At 42.2% G+C, this 15086-nt stretch overlaps 1 protein-coding gene across 1 annotated transcript; it reads left to right on the forward strand.

Moving 5' to 3' along the window:
• Positions 1-2629: 2629 nt before the first annotated feature.
• On the forward strand, positions 2630-14717 carry LOC135228917 (zinc finger X-linked protein ZXDB-like). Its single transcript, XM_064278364.1, has one exon. It carries the CDS (start codon positions 2700-2702, stop codon positions 5097-5099), a length of 2400 nt encoding a protein of 799 aa, XP_064134434.1. The 5' UTR covers positions 2630-2699; the 3' UTR covers positions 5100-14717.
• The last annotated feature ends 369 nt before the right edge of the window (positions 14718-15086 follow it).

Consider the following 15086-nt stretch of genomic DNA (forward strand, 5'->3'; position numbering starts at 1 on the left):
AGGCACATGAATATCCACATTAAAAAAAAAAAAACCCGACTCAACATTATATGCACACATCAGTTGCATTGTTTTGGCTACCCTGTCAATCCATCTCATCCAGGGTTTCCCTCATTTTTGATGACCCTTTTTTTTTTTTTATTTTACCAACCATGATGTCCTCCTCTCTAGCATTGGTCTTACCTGATGATGTGTCCAAAGTCAGCGAGCCAAAGTCTCGCCATTCTTGCTTCTACGGTGCATTCCGGTTGTATTTCTTTAAGACTGATTTGTTCATTCATTATAAACATTAATTCGTTATAAATCAGAAAGTACACGATGGAAAATAGAATGAATACACAAATGGGTAAAAGACTTGGATTTCAATAGGCCTTTTACAGAAGACAAAATCCAGAAGACCCTTAAGCTTGAAAACATGCTAAAATTTAATACTAACTTGAACATTGCACACACACCAGGCTGGCAAAAATTAAATTCTGTCAATCCTTGGTGTAGGTGAGGATATGGAGCAGCAAGAACTCTCTGCGTTGCTGGTGGGATTGTAATTGGCACAACCACTATAGAAAACAATTTGACATTATGAAGCTGAAGACATGCATACCCTCTGGCCCAGTGACTCTATTCTTGGGTTTATACCCTAGAGAAACTTCTACACACGTGCCTTATGAGAAGGGTACAAAAATGTTCCTTGCAGCATTGTTCATAATTATAGTCAAAAACTAGAAACAATGCTAGGATCCATCCACTGTAGAATGGTATGATCATACCATAGTCATTTTTCTGTAATCATGCAATGGAATAATATTCAACACTGGAGACAAAGGGTCTACAGCTACTGTGAACAACATGGATGAGTCTCACAAATATAATAATCATTGAAAGAAACAAAAAAAAGAGAATCATTCAAAAGTGATACATACGAAAGTGATAAAACTATAGAGAAAAGCACTGAAATGATCAACACCAAGTCAGAATAGTGACTATATCCATATGGGAGGCAGTGGGTTGTGATTTGGAGGAGTACACAGTGGGCTTCTGGAAGGCTGGCAATGGTCTGTTTCTTGATCTTGGGCCTGGTGATATAGGTGTTTGCTTTTATAACTGTCTAAACTGTACATACGCATTTTGGGCCCTCTTCTGTATCTCATATTTAAGAAGTGTAAAAGAAAAAGATTTTTAAATGTAAGAGAAAGAAGTGAAGCAATTTTGAAGATGTTTGAATTTTTTATGGATGGAGAAATTGATCTTCTAATCAAGACACAAGTGGCTTATTACATTTAAAAGAGGGGAAACATGGATTATTTAAGCTATACCATAAGACCCAAAGAAGTTGCCATGGAGTCTATTCTGACTCATGGCGACCTCATGTGTGTCAGAGTAGCACTGTGCTGCATAGGGTTTTCAATGGCTGATTTTTTCAGAAGTAGATTGGCAGGCCTTTCTTTCCAGGTATCTCTAGGTGAACTCAAACCTCCAAGCTTTCGGTTAGCAGCCGAGTATGTTAAGCATTTGCACCACCCAGGGATATTTAAACTATAGGTACTCATCATCTAGCCATTACTCTAAATCTTTTTCTTTCTAGACATTTTACCGTATATTTGAATCAATTTCCAACTCACTGATGACAAATTGGAGGATTGTCATCATAATTAATAAGATTGTTAGGCCGAGTCCATTACAGTGAGGCTGGACCACCACACTTAAATGGGAGCAAGGCACCCCAGGGATATTGGAGGAGGTCATCTGTACGGCTTTTCTTGGTAGAGTCTATTGCAGTGACTTAGGGTTTGAGCTTATCACATTTGACTGGTACATCCTGTCCAGAGACCCGCACTCCCTGGAGAATTCAGAGTATGCTGAGGAATGTGCTCATTGTGCTTCGAGACTGGCATGAAATTCACCACGGGTGTAACAGAAAGTGGTAGGGCAAAGAGTTGGTTGTGCACTGTATAGGGAGAACCCGGAAGCGGGTTGAGATTTTCCAGATTTCAGTGTGAATTGTTTCATCGTCCAGACTTTGCATATTTAGGCTGAACAGTGCTAATCTGTTTCAGCCCCATCTCTTACTCCTTCTAATCAGTACAAATTTCCCCTGGGACCTTGCTCAAGACAGTTCTGGGTGTTGAAGTTGCGGGGGGTGGGGGGTACGTTTTCAGTAGAAACGCTAGCACAGTTTATTCTCCCAGGAACTTTCTGCCATCCATCTATCCATGCATCCATCACTTCATCCAGCAGTTCTGGGCACGTAGCAAGAACTAGAGCCCATGCTCAGCACTAAAGGGGCTAAAAAACAAAAAAGGCTGGGGGAGTGTCTATTTATGGTAGATACATCGAGGCACGGATTTAAGTTGCTTTTAGCAGATAGATACCTATCTATTCCAGTATCCGTTTACTGAAAGAGCTGTCATTTCCCCATTACCCTTTTGATTACCTAATAATATTAATTGTGGAAATTATTTATGTACATACCAGGCTCTGCCTCTGGGCTTTCTATTCTGTTCCAGAAACCCGTTTTATCTCGTGTGAGTACCAGAATATTTAAATCACTGTGGCGTTAAATACGTTTTAATATCTGATAGGGCCGGTTTCTGCGCATTGCACATTTTTTTCCCTTCAGGAACGTGTTCGGGCCCGCGGCAGGGGGCGGGGTCGCGCCTCCTCCGCTGCTCTGGTTCCAGCGGAGCCTCACGGACACCGACATGGAAATCCCGAGGTTGCTCCCGGCTCGCGGGACACTACAAGGCGGCGGCGGCGGCAGCGGGCCCGCGGGCGGCCGGGCGCACGGAGGGCCTGATCCACGGGCTGGCCAGGGCCCCGCGCGCCGCCTCCTACTGCTCCGGGGACCCCAAGATGGCGGGCCCGGGCGGCGGCGCAAGCAGACTCGCGCAGCCTCACCAGGCCAGGGCCCGAGCCCGCTGGCGCCGAGGCCGGATCACGCTGGTGGCGGCGACGACTTCTTCCTTCTGCTGCTGGACCCGGTGGGTGGCCACGTGGAGACCGCGGGCGCCGGCCAGGCCGCAGGGCCGGTGTGGAGGGAGGAGGCCGCGCCAGGCCCGGGACTCCAGGGACGCGAGCGCGGCGCGAACCCCGCGGGCCGCCCTGAGCTGGGCCCCTGCTGCCCGTCCGCGAGCCCCGCCCCGGCCCCGGCCCCGATCCCCGCCCCAAGCCCGGGCCCCGCCGCGGCCTTCGCTGGCACCGTCACCATCCACAACCAAGACCTGGTGGTGCGCTTCGAGAACGGGGTCCTCACCCTGGCCACGCCCCCGCCACCCGCCTGGGAGCCCGGGGTCGCGCCCGCCCCGCAGGCCGGGGGTCTGATCATCGCGCAGCCGGGCGAGCCACACGCCGCGCAGCCCGGCGACTGCCCCGAGCTGCCGCCCGACCTCTTGCTGGCGGAGCCGCCGGAGCCTGCGTCTGCTCCAGCGCCCGAGGAGGGGGCGGAGGGCCTGGCCGCCGCCGAGGGCCCCCGCGGATCGCTGGGCCCGGGCCCAAGCATGGTGCTGTACGTGTGCCCAGAGGCGCAGTGCGGGCAGACCTTCGCCAAGAAGCACCAGCTGAAGGTGCACCTGCTGACACACAGCAGCAGCCAGGGCCAGAGGCCCTTCAAGTGCCCCTTGGGCGGCTGCGGCTGGACCTTCACCACTTCGTACAAGCTCAAGCGGCACCTGCAGTCGCACGACAAACTGCGGCCCTTTGGCTGCCCGGCGGAGGGCTGTGGCAAGAGCTTCACCACCGTGTACAACCTCAAGGCGCACATGAAAGGCCACGAGCAGGAGAACTCATTCAAGTGCGAGGTGTGCGAGGAGAGCTTCCCCACGCAGGCCAAGCTGAGCGTCCACCAGCGCAGCCACTTTGAGCCAGAGAGGCCCTACCAGTGCGCGTTTTCCGGCTGCAAGAAGACATTTATCACAGTGAGTGCCCTGTTTTCCCATAACCGCGCCCATTTCAGGGAACAGGAACTCTTTTCCTGCTCCTTTCCTGGCTGCAGCAAACAGTATGACAAGGCCTGTAGGCTGAAAATTCACCTTCGGAGCCACACCGGCGAGAGACCTTTCCTTTGTGACTTTGATGGCTGTGGCTGGAACTTCACCAGCATGTCCAAACTCTTAAGGCACAAAAGGAAACACGAGGATGACCGGAGGTTCACGTGCCCTGTGGAAGGCTGTGGGAAATCTTTCACCAGGGCGGAGCATCTGAAAGGTCACAGCATAACCCACTTGGGCACAAAGCCGTTTGTGTGCCCCGTGGAAGGCTGCTGTGCCAGATTCTCCGCTCGCAGTAGTCTGTACATTCATTCCAAGAAACACCTGCAGGATGTGGACACTTGGAAAAGCCGTTGTCCAGTCTCCACTTGTAATAAACTCTTCACATCCAAGCACAGTATGAAGACTCACATGGCCAAAAGGCACAACCTCGGCCAGGATCTCTTAGCTCAGCTAGAAGCTTCGAATTCTCTTACGCCCAGCAGTGAACTTACCAGCCAGGGACAGAGTGATCTCAGTGATGCAGACCTAGTGTCTCTCTTCTCTGATGTGCCTGGCAGTGGTTCTGCTGCAATGCTGGACACAGCCTTGGTGAACTCTGGAATCTTGACAATTGATGTGGCTTCTGTGAGTTCAACTCTGGCAGGGAACCTCCCTCCTAATAATTCCTTAGGGCAGGCTGTGGACCCCCGGGCCTTGATGGCCACCAGTGACCTTCCTCAAAGCCTGGATACCTCTCTCTTTTTTGGAACAACGGCCACAGGTTTTCAGCAGAGCACCTTAGATATGGATGATGTCCCAAGTGTAAGTGCAGGGCCATTGGGATCTCTAGGCTCTTTGGCTATAAAGAACTCTAGTCAAGAGCCCCAAGCTCTGACCCCCAGCAATAAATTAACAGTGGACACAGATGCTCTAACTCCTTCAAGCGCCCTTTGTGACAACAGTGTCTCAGAACTACTGACGCCAACCAAAGTGGAATGGAATGTACATCCTGACTCTGACTTCTTTGAACGGGAGGAAGAAGCCCCGTTTGGGTTCTCCAGTCCAGCTGGAAACTGTAGTTCTCAGAAAGAAACAGATCTTACCACAGTGACTGGCAGCGCATTTTTGGTATGAACTGTATTATTCATTCATCATCCCTTGGCTTGCTTCTGTTACACTCAGTTTGGAGGATATGCTGGACAAAATGTTTAAATGCAGTCATTTGTTACTGGTTTGCAAAAGAATAGATCCCTGCAGTATAAGTTGGAGATTTAAATTCTGATCTTGAGTCTGAAACTGACAAGTTTTGTGACCTTGAGCAAGTCACTTAACCCATCTGAGCCTTAATTTCCTTATTTATAAAGTGAGGGGGTTTGCATAGGTTGTTTATAACATTCTTTTCAGCTCTGTGATTCCATGATAATATATATGTTTCTTTCCTTGAAAATAATTAGGACTTTTTTTCAGTGATGATGTGGCATGTGCTTTTTTTCCTATAAATATTTCAAATATACTCTGCATCCAGCTTCAACAATTATCAACTCATAATCTTTTTTAGCTACATCCCACTCACTCCCCTTCCTCCAGTATTATTTTGAAACAAATAGCTGACATCACATCATTGTACATTACTAAACATTCAGTATATGTCTCTAAAAGGTAAGGGCTCTTTCGAGATACAGTTACAGTTGTCACATTTAAAGTTACTAGTAATTCCTTAATATCGATAAATCCAGTCAGGTTTCAGATTTCTCATTGTCTCTTAAATGCTGTCTGTTTTAATCATTTTGATATTCATGATTCCTATAAATCTGTTGTGTTTTTTTTTTAATCTATGTTACCCTTTTATGTCTTTTTTTTCCTTGTAATTTTATTTGTTGAAGAAATGAGTTTGTTTCTTTTGTAGTATTTGTCACAGTCCAGGTTTTCCTGATTACATCTGTGTAGTGGCATGTAAGTTCCTCTACCCTCTATTTCCTCAAATTGGTAGTTGGATCTAGAGGCTTGATAAAATTGAAATAGGATTGTTGGGGGAAAGAATATTTCATAGGTGGTGTTATATTCTTTTATTCGGTTGCACATAATGTCTGGTTTTCCCTCTCTTTGATATTAGCAGCTGATGATGATTCATGATTACCTGTGCTTCTGATGTGATGAGTTGTCCCTATTGAGTTACTAATCATCAGGGGAGGAGGAAATGCTGTTTAAGGTATTTATTAAAGTTTAACGGACATATTCAATGCCAAAATATTTTCTTAAGCAGTAGTAGAGCTAACAAGAAAAAAAAAAACTAAAAAAATGTGTTTGCTGTTTTCACTGTGTTTCTTCCTGCTGTTTTTTGAGGATGGGAGGCTGTGGTGGTATTGTAGAAAATGCCAGCCAGGACTTCCACATGATGCAGACCTAGGGTCAAATTTGAGCTCTGTGGTTTTGAATAAATTAGTTTCACTACATCTCAGTTTCCTAGCACATCATTAGACTTTTCTTCTTTTTCAGTTTTTCATATGTAAGGGAAAATATGTGTTTTGGCATGTTTTGATGAACTTGTATCATCTTTTTACCCTCTCAGCCGTTCCTGCTCTAAGGGAGAAATTAGGATCATTTAATCCTATTCATGTGCAAACAATAAAAGTTTATGAGGGTTAGGGTGAAATAAGCAAGTGGATCTCTTTTTTCTCTCCCCCAAAAAATTGCTGTGAGGAAATGCTAGGAGTGCAGACATTGCCCATATTATTATCTGCATACCTCTCCATTTGATGAGTTTGTCACCATCTTAGCTCTCTTTTCAAAGTCAGGCTTCACTGTGATCGTGGAGCCTGATTTTCTGATCGTGGAGCCAGATTTTCCATGAAAGTCTTTGATAATGAAGCAGAGTAGGTTTCTTCCTCTCTGCACTCTGGAGAGCTCATTGTTTGAACTTTCCAGAGTTGGAAGGAAAGGCTGAATTGGATATTGTGTAAATAATTTCTGTCATATGTGAGTGTAGCATTTTGTAGTTTGTGGAGCATCTTAACTAATATCTCATTTGTTGTTCAGAATAACCCCGTGTGGTAGTTTTGGAATAGTCTGTTCTATGACTCATATTACAGTTTAGCCAACTCGCATTCCAACTGGGCTTTGGATTGTGACTGACAATTCTTTATATAGCGTAAAGCAAGGATGAAAAATTCTTTTCACCCCTCCCATTCTACTCATCCAACTTTCATGATTCATTCCCATTTCATATCTACCCGTAGTTGCTGTGTCACTTTACTTGGTTTCTGTTACCTTTTGCTTACTTTCTCACCACTCCACTCCCTTGTATGTGCATTCCAATCCTTGCCATACTTTTTGTTTTTATTTTTTAATGTATAGTTCTCTTTCATGCCACTATCTCTCAGCCATTCTCTTCATGGCCTATTTTCTTTCAATAATAACATTTACTGAGTGCGCACTACAGGTCTGTGTGTACAGTAAGAAGTTATGTTCTGAGCTTACATGATACTGTGTGTATATATAACTCAGATGATAGAGATTATTTTATATAATGTTTAGATGAGAAGTGGATTTCTGTTTCTTTATTAAATTTTTCTAAGTTTTGTCAAGGAATTCTGCTAAAACTCTCTTATTTGCTTTAACAAATACTAGTTTAGTAGTGTTTGCATGTGAGTGTCTGTGGATGACAGTTACTGTAGAACTTTGACAGTGCACTAAAATTTTTCCACTTTGAAATGTTTTTGCATGGTGTGTGTGTGCAGGTATACATACGCACACACACCAACACACATATTCTTAAGTGGTTGTATTCATTTAGTGAAAAAGCGAGAAGTAGATATACATGTGTAAATCCGAGAAATGCTCAGAGTTTCATTGCATCTACCCATTCAACAGTTTTACCCCTTAGGAAATACTTGTACTCAAAAAGTGCATTTCAAAATTATATTGTCATTCATTGAGGCCTTTTAAATAGATCACTATTTTTCATGTCTTACAGATAAGTATGTTAAGGTTAGAGATGAACACAAAGTCTCAAACACCAAATAAATTATTTAAATATGAAGAGAATTTAATACTTGTGACTTCATTTATTTAATTCCTTAAACAAGCTTCCTCCCAATTAAAAACACATACACCATAAACTATATAAATTTCCTAAGCATTCCTGGACTTTTCAAAGGACAAATGTTACCGTTTTCAAAGATGAAACCTTTTATTTGCCCAGGGGCTCACAGAGTTTCATTGAGCAAACTTGTTGAAATGATTTTTCTTTCCACACCATTTTCTAGCACAGCAGTGGAGAACAGCTTTATACTGAAGGTAAGAAGTTTAATTTCTGTTGGTGGTAAAGAAAGGTAGCCATCTTTCCTTTTAAATAATGGTACATGTTTTAATTTTATTCTGTTACCTTTCTTCTTCTCAGTCACTAGTTTATTAAAACATCTTACCACTTGAAAACACGGTAACAATGCCTTAAAAAGAAGTCTGCTTCTGGGGGCGCTATTAATCACATTGGTCATGAGTTTAAAATATATTAGCCTTGCCATTTTTACCAGCTAGTATAATTAACATAAATAGTAGTAGTAGGAGTGAAACATGGATAGCTCTTGAGGTTTAATTTTCTCCGTGACCTAAAATCTTCATGATCTTATCTAGGAAACATGAGAAGGCAGTTTGTTAGCTGGAGATTTCACTGTTTTTTTTTTTTTTTTTCAAATTAACAAATATTTCCTGAGAATCCTTCAGCAAAATGCAGCATAAGGTATTGGGGGTTTTATGAGAAGAGGCCTATGAAACCCTGACCCTTAAGGAGATCACGGTTGGTAGGAAGAGATACAAATATAATATGCAGTTGGAGAACAATAACTGAAAACTATTAATTTGTTACCAAAATGAATGAGAGGTGCAAGAACAGTAAGAATAAGATTATCCTAAGCACACATGAGACCCTGGGATCATTTTTCAATCGAAGAGTCAGATCATGAAAATGTTGTTTTAGAAAGGTTAATGTAATGGAGGTGTACATGTGGATTAGATAGGAGATACTGGAATAGGTAAATCAGTGAGAAAGATGTTTAACGATCCAGGTGTGCTGTGATGAAGCATGAAGCCTGGAGTAGAGTGGTGTCAGTGGGAATGGAAAAGACAAGGCAGATATTGGAGATATTTTCAAATTAAGGGAATATTACTTAGTGCCTCATTGAGAATATATATATGTATATATTACTATTTTATATATATATATATATACAAGATCATAGAGAAAGAAATCAGGAATATGGACTTAGGTTTCTTTAGGGACTATAATAATCACATTTTCACTAACATAATGAGGAAACTAGTGAACAGGGTCCTTTTCCAGAATGAGTGTATAAAGATGGCATGTTTAGTTAAATGAAAATTGATTAATCATAGTTATCCCTACATAAGATATCCATATTGTGGTTTATCCACTTTCTAGAAGATAGCAGAGGGTCACTTCCTCTTTCTTGGTTCCCTGAGGCATGCTCACAACTACCTATAAAGTTCTGATCCTCTTACTTCCCTTTGAATTACCAGAAGCCTCGACACCTTGCTTGAATAATCTAGATCTTCACTGTCTGATATGATAGCTATTAGTAACGTGGAGCTATTTAGCACTTAAAATGTGGCTAGTATGACTGAGGGACTTAATTTTAATTTAATTAATTTTAATTTTTAAACTGAAGCCAGTATAAAATGTTTTTCTGTTAAATAACATTACTGTTTTGGCAGAATTAAATTTCACTTTAGCCATTCAAAATTTAGTATCTAAATTGAGATATGTTGTGAATATAAAATACAAACCAGATTTTGAAGACTCAGTTTAAAAAAATCTCAGTATTTTTATATTGGTTACATGTTGAATAATATTTTGGATATATTTGGTTAAATAAAATGTATTGATAAATTTAATTTCACCAGTTATTTTTATTATTTTAACGTGGCTACTAGAAAATTTAAAATTACACATGTGGCTCTCATTATATTTCTATTGGACAGTATTTACTTGGATGTTACATTCCTTCCCCAGACTACTCTGCATCAAAATGAGCTGTACTGTCTCTGCTGTTCATTTAGTGTCTTTTCTACTACTACTTTTAAGATTCAGTGGCTGTTCTATTTTATGTTTAGGGTAAAATTAACTATGTATTATCAAGGACTTTGCTGTAATAAGAGGGACAGTATTTTGTAATGAATTTCAGAAGTTTTTCATGAAAACTTTGTTGGAGTGAATTTTATCTGCATTTGTTGGAGCAGGCAGGAGTAGGATTCTCAAATCCTCAGATCTGTGTGAGACTGACTTTTTGGGACTCCTTACTCAAAATCTCCTCTGTCACTGGAGAGAATCATGGGGCAAGTGACGGCATGAGAACCCAGTTGTGGGACTCCCTACCATCTTCTCTCCATTTTATAATTTCTCTGTCTACTAAAAGAGATAATTCTGGAAGGAATGGAAGAGTGAAAAATTAAAGAAGGAACATGAATGATACTATGATGGTAAGTTTGATGAGTACTGCATTGTCAAGTAGAAGTACATCATTATTGTTAATTACCTGCATTTAAGGACATGCAAAACTCTTTTAATTGTCAATTTTTCTAAAGAAAGCTTCCTGACTCAGTATTTTAAAACAAAGCATGCAGGGATCTCTAAAAGCACTAGCAATCTGTGAATCTCTTAAGACGATCCCTTGTATTTATTTACCAAGTTACCAGTCAGCAGGTATGTATTGAGTGCCTAATATGTGAGACACTGTGAGGTATTACACTTAAGTATAATTCATTAATCCATTAAAAGATATCTTTGAGTAACTGTTATGAGACCGTCCTTACGTTCAAAAACATGATCTGGATGGGAAACTAGCAGACAGTTGAAACTAATGTATAACAGGGTTTTAAGAGGTACATTTTAGATTTTACAAGAATTATTTTCTGTGACTAGACACAAATTCATAGCAACTGTATAGGACAGAATAGAACTTCCCCATAGGGTTTCCAAGGAGTGGATGGTGGATTCAAACTGCCATCCTTCTGGTTAGCAGCTGAGCTCTTAACCACTGTGCCACCAGGGCTCCAGGCTTAAATTACTACTCACAGAATACCGTCAAAGTTATATTTAATTAGCATGTTAAATTTCATTCAATATATAAACATTAGAACAAAATTGTTCAAAGCTAAAACATTGACAGGTGTCTGAGAAGTAGATTTGATAAGTTATAGCAAAATAATTTTGAATATCAACTATGAAATAGGCTTTATTTCTATTTTTTTCTAGAAGACAATCCCTGACTTAATGAATCTTATACCTAGAAGTGATCCTAGAGATTTTATACTCCTTCATTTTATGAAAGAGAAAAGATATTAAGCTTGTATTTTTGTATGTGAAATTTCTTATAAGACAGGGTAGCAAACTTCAATTTTATGAAAATAAGGACATTATTTTGGAGATAATTTCATCATATAGGCACACTGGAAGGAAGGAGATACATTTTTTACAGTTTTCTACGTAGGGTTTTTACACAAGACTGTCGAGTCTGAAACTTTTTTTTTTTGCCATTACATATACTGTTTGATCGTAATGCAAATCAATATTAGCTCCATTTTCACATTTTTTTCATTTTTTGTTCTTTGATTCAAACCCTTGATCTTCAAGACCATTTGTGAAATTCTATTTGGTGTTTTTATTGGAATATTTGTAATGTTTTGGCTAAACACTGAATACTGAATAATACTTCACTTGCTTTTTTTCTGAATATATCTTAGCCATTAATGTATTTTTATATCGGTCTTAGTTATCTACTGCTGCTATAACAGAAATGTATTCTCTCACAGTTTAGGAGAATAAACCCAAAACCCAGTGTCCTCGACTCATAGCGACCCTATAGGACGGAGTAGAACTGCCCCATAGAGTTTCCAAGGAGCGTCTGGTGGATTCGAACTGCCGACCCTTTGGTTAGAAGTCCAAATTCAGAGCATCAGCTCCAGGGGAAAGCTTTCTCTTTCTCTGATGGCTATGGGGGAAGGTCCTTGTCATCAATCTTCCCCTGGTTCAGAGGTTCTCAAAGAACACGCTCAGCTTCTGGCTCTTCTTGCTTGGTGGAAATGAGGTCCCACTCCTCTCTGCTTGCTTGTCTTTTATATTTCAAAAGAGATTGACTCAAGATACAACCTAATCCTGTAGATTGTGTCCTGACTCGTTAACTGCTGCTTTTCTACTTCATTAACATCATGTTGTTAGGTGGCTGTCGTGGATTGAATTGTGTCCCCCAAAAATATGTGTCAAATTGGTTAGGCCATGATTCTCAGTATTGTGTGGTTGTTCTCCATTTTGTGATTGTAATTTTATGTTAAAGAAGATTAGGGTGGAATTGTAACACCACCCTTACCCGGGTTGCATTCCTGATTCAGTGTAAAGGGAGTTTCCCTGGGGTGTGGACTGCACCACCTTTTATGCCTCAAGAGATGAAAAGGAAAGGGAAGCTAGCAGAGAGGGGGATTCTCATACCACTAAGAAAGCAGCAATGGGAGCAGAGTGTGTCTTTGGACCTGGGGTCCCTGCGCCTGAGAAGCTCCTCAACCAGGAGCTTGATGACAAGGAACCTTCCTCCAGAGCCAACAGAGAGAGAAAGCCGTTCCCTGGAGTGGACACCCTGAATTTGGACTTGTAACCTACTGGACTGTGAGAGAATAAATTTCTCTTTGTTAAAATCATCCACTCATGGTATTTCTGTTATAGCAGCACTAGATGACTTAAGACCAAATTTGGTACTGAGAGAGTGAGATACCTAAAATGTGGAGGCGGTTTTGAAACTGTGAATGGATAGGAGATGCAGAAGAAAGTGAGGAGAACTGTTAACATCAGAGAAGGCACAGATGGTGAGAAACAGCAGCAGTGAGCCAGCAGCAGCAGAACCACGAGACCAGTGCAAGACAGCGCTGGAGCCAACCCACAGAGCGAGAAAGCTGAGTGCCTGTGTGCAGGAGGCTTCCTGGTGGAGTGGGGTGCCCCAGGGTACTTATCAGTGGAGCTACAGAGCTTTGGAACACTTGCCCTAGCAGGGGAGATGCCAGTGTGAGGCCCGAGGAGCCAAGAGCCCAGGAAACCAGGAAGCAGAAGCTGAAGAGACAAAGTACACGAGAAGCCAAGCTGCTTCAGTCTCAAAAGGTATGGCCGTGACCTCTGTGGTTTTAAAGGGCGGAGCCATGGCCTCTGGTGTTTCTAAGGGTGGAGTTGCCACTCAGATGGACTAGGAGAATGGTGTCTCTAAAGCCAAGGGAGCAGAGTTGCTATCCCAGTCGGCCTGGAAGGCGGAGCTGAAGCCCCAGCCCGAGGAGCCTCCACTCAGAATCCAGAGAGTGTGGCCAATACCTAGAGTTTAGAGCGTAGGGCCATTGTGTAAATTCTCTCAGAGAACAGAGGATTCTTTTCAAAGGCTTGAGGGCTAATGTAATGTGTTCTGCTGACTAGCTTGGTGCCTGTTATGACTTCTTTCCCTCCAATTTCTCCCATTTGTAATGGAAATGTCTAGCTTGTGCCTGTTCTGCCATTGTACCCTGGGAAGCAGATAACTTGTATTCTAGACTTCACAGATGAAGAAGAATTTTTGGATTTCGGACTTGGAGTTAAGACTTTTTGTTATAATATGATGGGATGAATATGTTTTGAATGTTACAAGGATGTGATTTTGGGAGGGGCCTAAGGGTGGAATATCATGAATTGTGTCTCCCCAAAATATGTGTCAACTTGGTTAGGCCATGATTCCCAGTATTGTGTGGTTGTCCTGCATTTTGTGATTTTAATTTTATGTTAAAGAGGATTAGTGTGGGATTATAATCGTAAGACCACCTTTACCCAGGTCACATCCCTGATCCAAAGTAAAGAGAGTTTCCCTGGGGTGTGGCCTGTACCACCTTTTATCTCTCGAGATAAAAAGGAAAGGGAAGCAAGCAGAGAGGGGGACCTCATACCACCAAGAAAGCAGCACCAGGAGCAGAGTGCATCCTTTGGACCTGGGGTCCCTGTGGCTGAGAAGCTCCTCGACAAGGGGAAGATTGATGACACGGAATCTTCCTCCAGAGCCAACACAGAGAGAAAGCAGTCCCCTGGAGTTGGACTTGTAACCTACTAGACTGTGAGAGAATAAATTTCTCTTTCTTAAAGCCATCACTCATGGTATTTCTGTTATAGCAGCACTGCATGACTAAGACAGAGTCCCTGAGTTGGTTTTGATTCATAGCGGCCATATGTACAACAGAAGGAAACACTGCTCCAAAACCATCCTCAAAATTGTTGCTATGCTTGAGCTCATTGTTGCAGCCACTGTGTCAATCCACCTATCTGAGGGTCTTTTTCATGGATCCTTTTTTTTCTGCTTTACCAGGCATGATGTCTTTCTCCAGGGACTGGTCCCTCCTGATAACATGTCCAAAGTACATGAGACCAAGTCTCGTCATCCTTGCTTCTAAGGAGCATTCTGCCAGTACTTCTTCCAAGACAGATTTGTTCCTTCTTCTGGCAGTCCATGTTGTTGTTAGTTGCTCTCGAGTCAGTACCAACTCATAGCGACCCTATGTACAACAGAACGAAGCACTGCCTGGTTCTGCACCATCCTCACAATCCTTATGCTTGAGCCAATTGTTGCAGCCACTGTGTCAATCCATCTAGTTGAGGATCTTCCTCTCCTTCACTGACCATCTACTTTACCAAGCATGTTGTCCTTCTCCAAGAACTGATGCCTCCTGATAACATGTCAAAAGTATGTGAGACATAGCCTTGCCATCCTTGCTGGTAAGGAGCATTCTGGTTGTACTTCTTCCAAGACAGATTTGTTCATTCTTTTTTGTTTAATTTTTATTGTGCTTTAAGTGAAAGTTTACAAATCAAGACAGTCTCTCACACAAAAACTTATATACACTTTGCTACATACTACTCCCAATTGCTCTCCCCCAATGAGACACCTCACTGTCTCCCTCCACTCTCTTTTTGTGCCCATTTCACCAGCTTCTAACGCCCCTACCCTCTCATCTACCCTCCAGGCAGGAGATAACAAACAACATAGTCTCAAGTATCCACCTGATCAAAGAAGCTCACTCCTCACCAGCATCCATCTCCAACCCATTGTCCGG

This window comes from Loxodonta africana, chromosome X, assembly GCF_030014295.1.
Source record: "Loxodonta africana isolate mLoxAfr1 chromosome X, mLoxAfr1.hap2, whole genome shotgun sequence".
In the NCBI taxonomy this organism is placed as follows: Eukaryota; Metazoa; Chordata; class Mammalia; order Proboscidea; family Elephantidae; genus Loxodonta; species Loxodonta africana.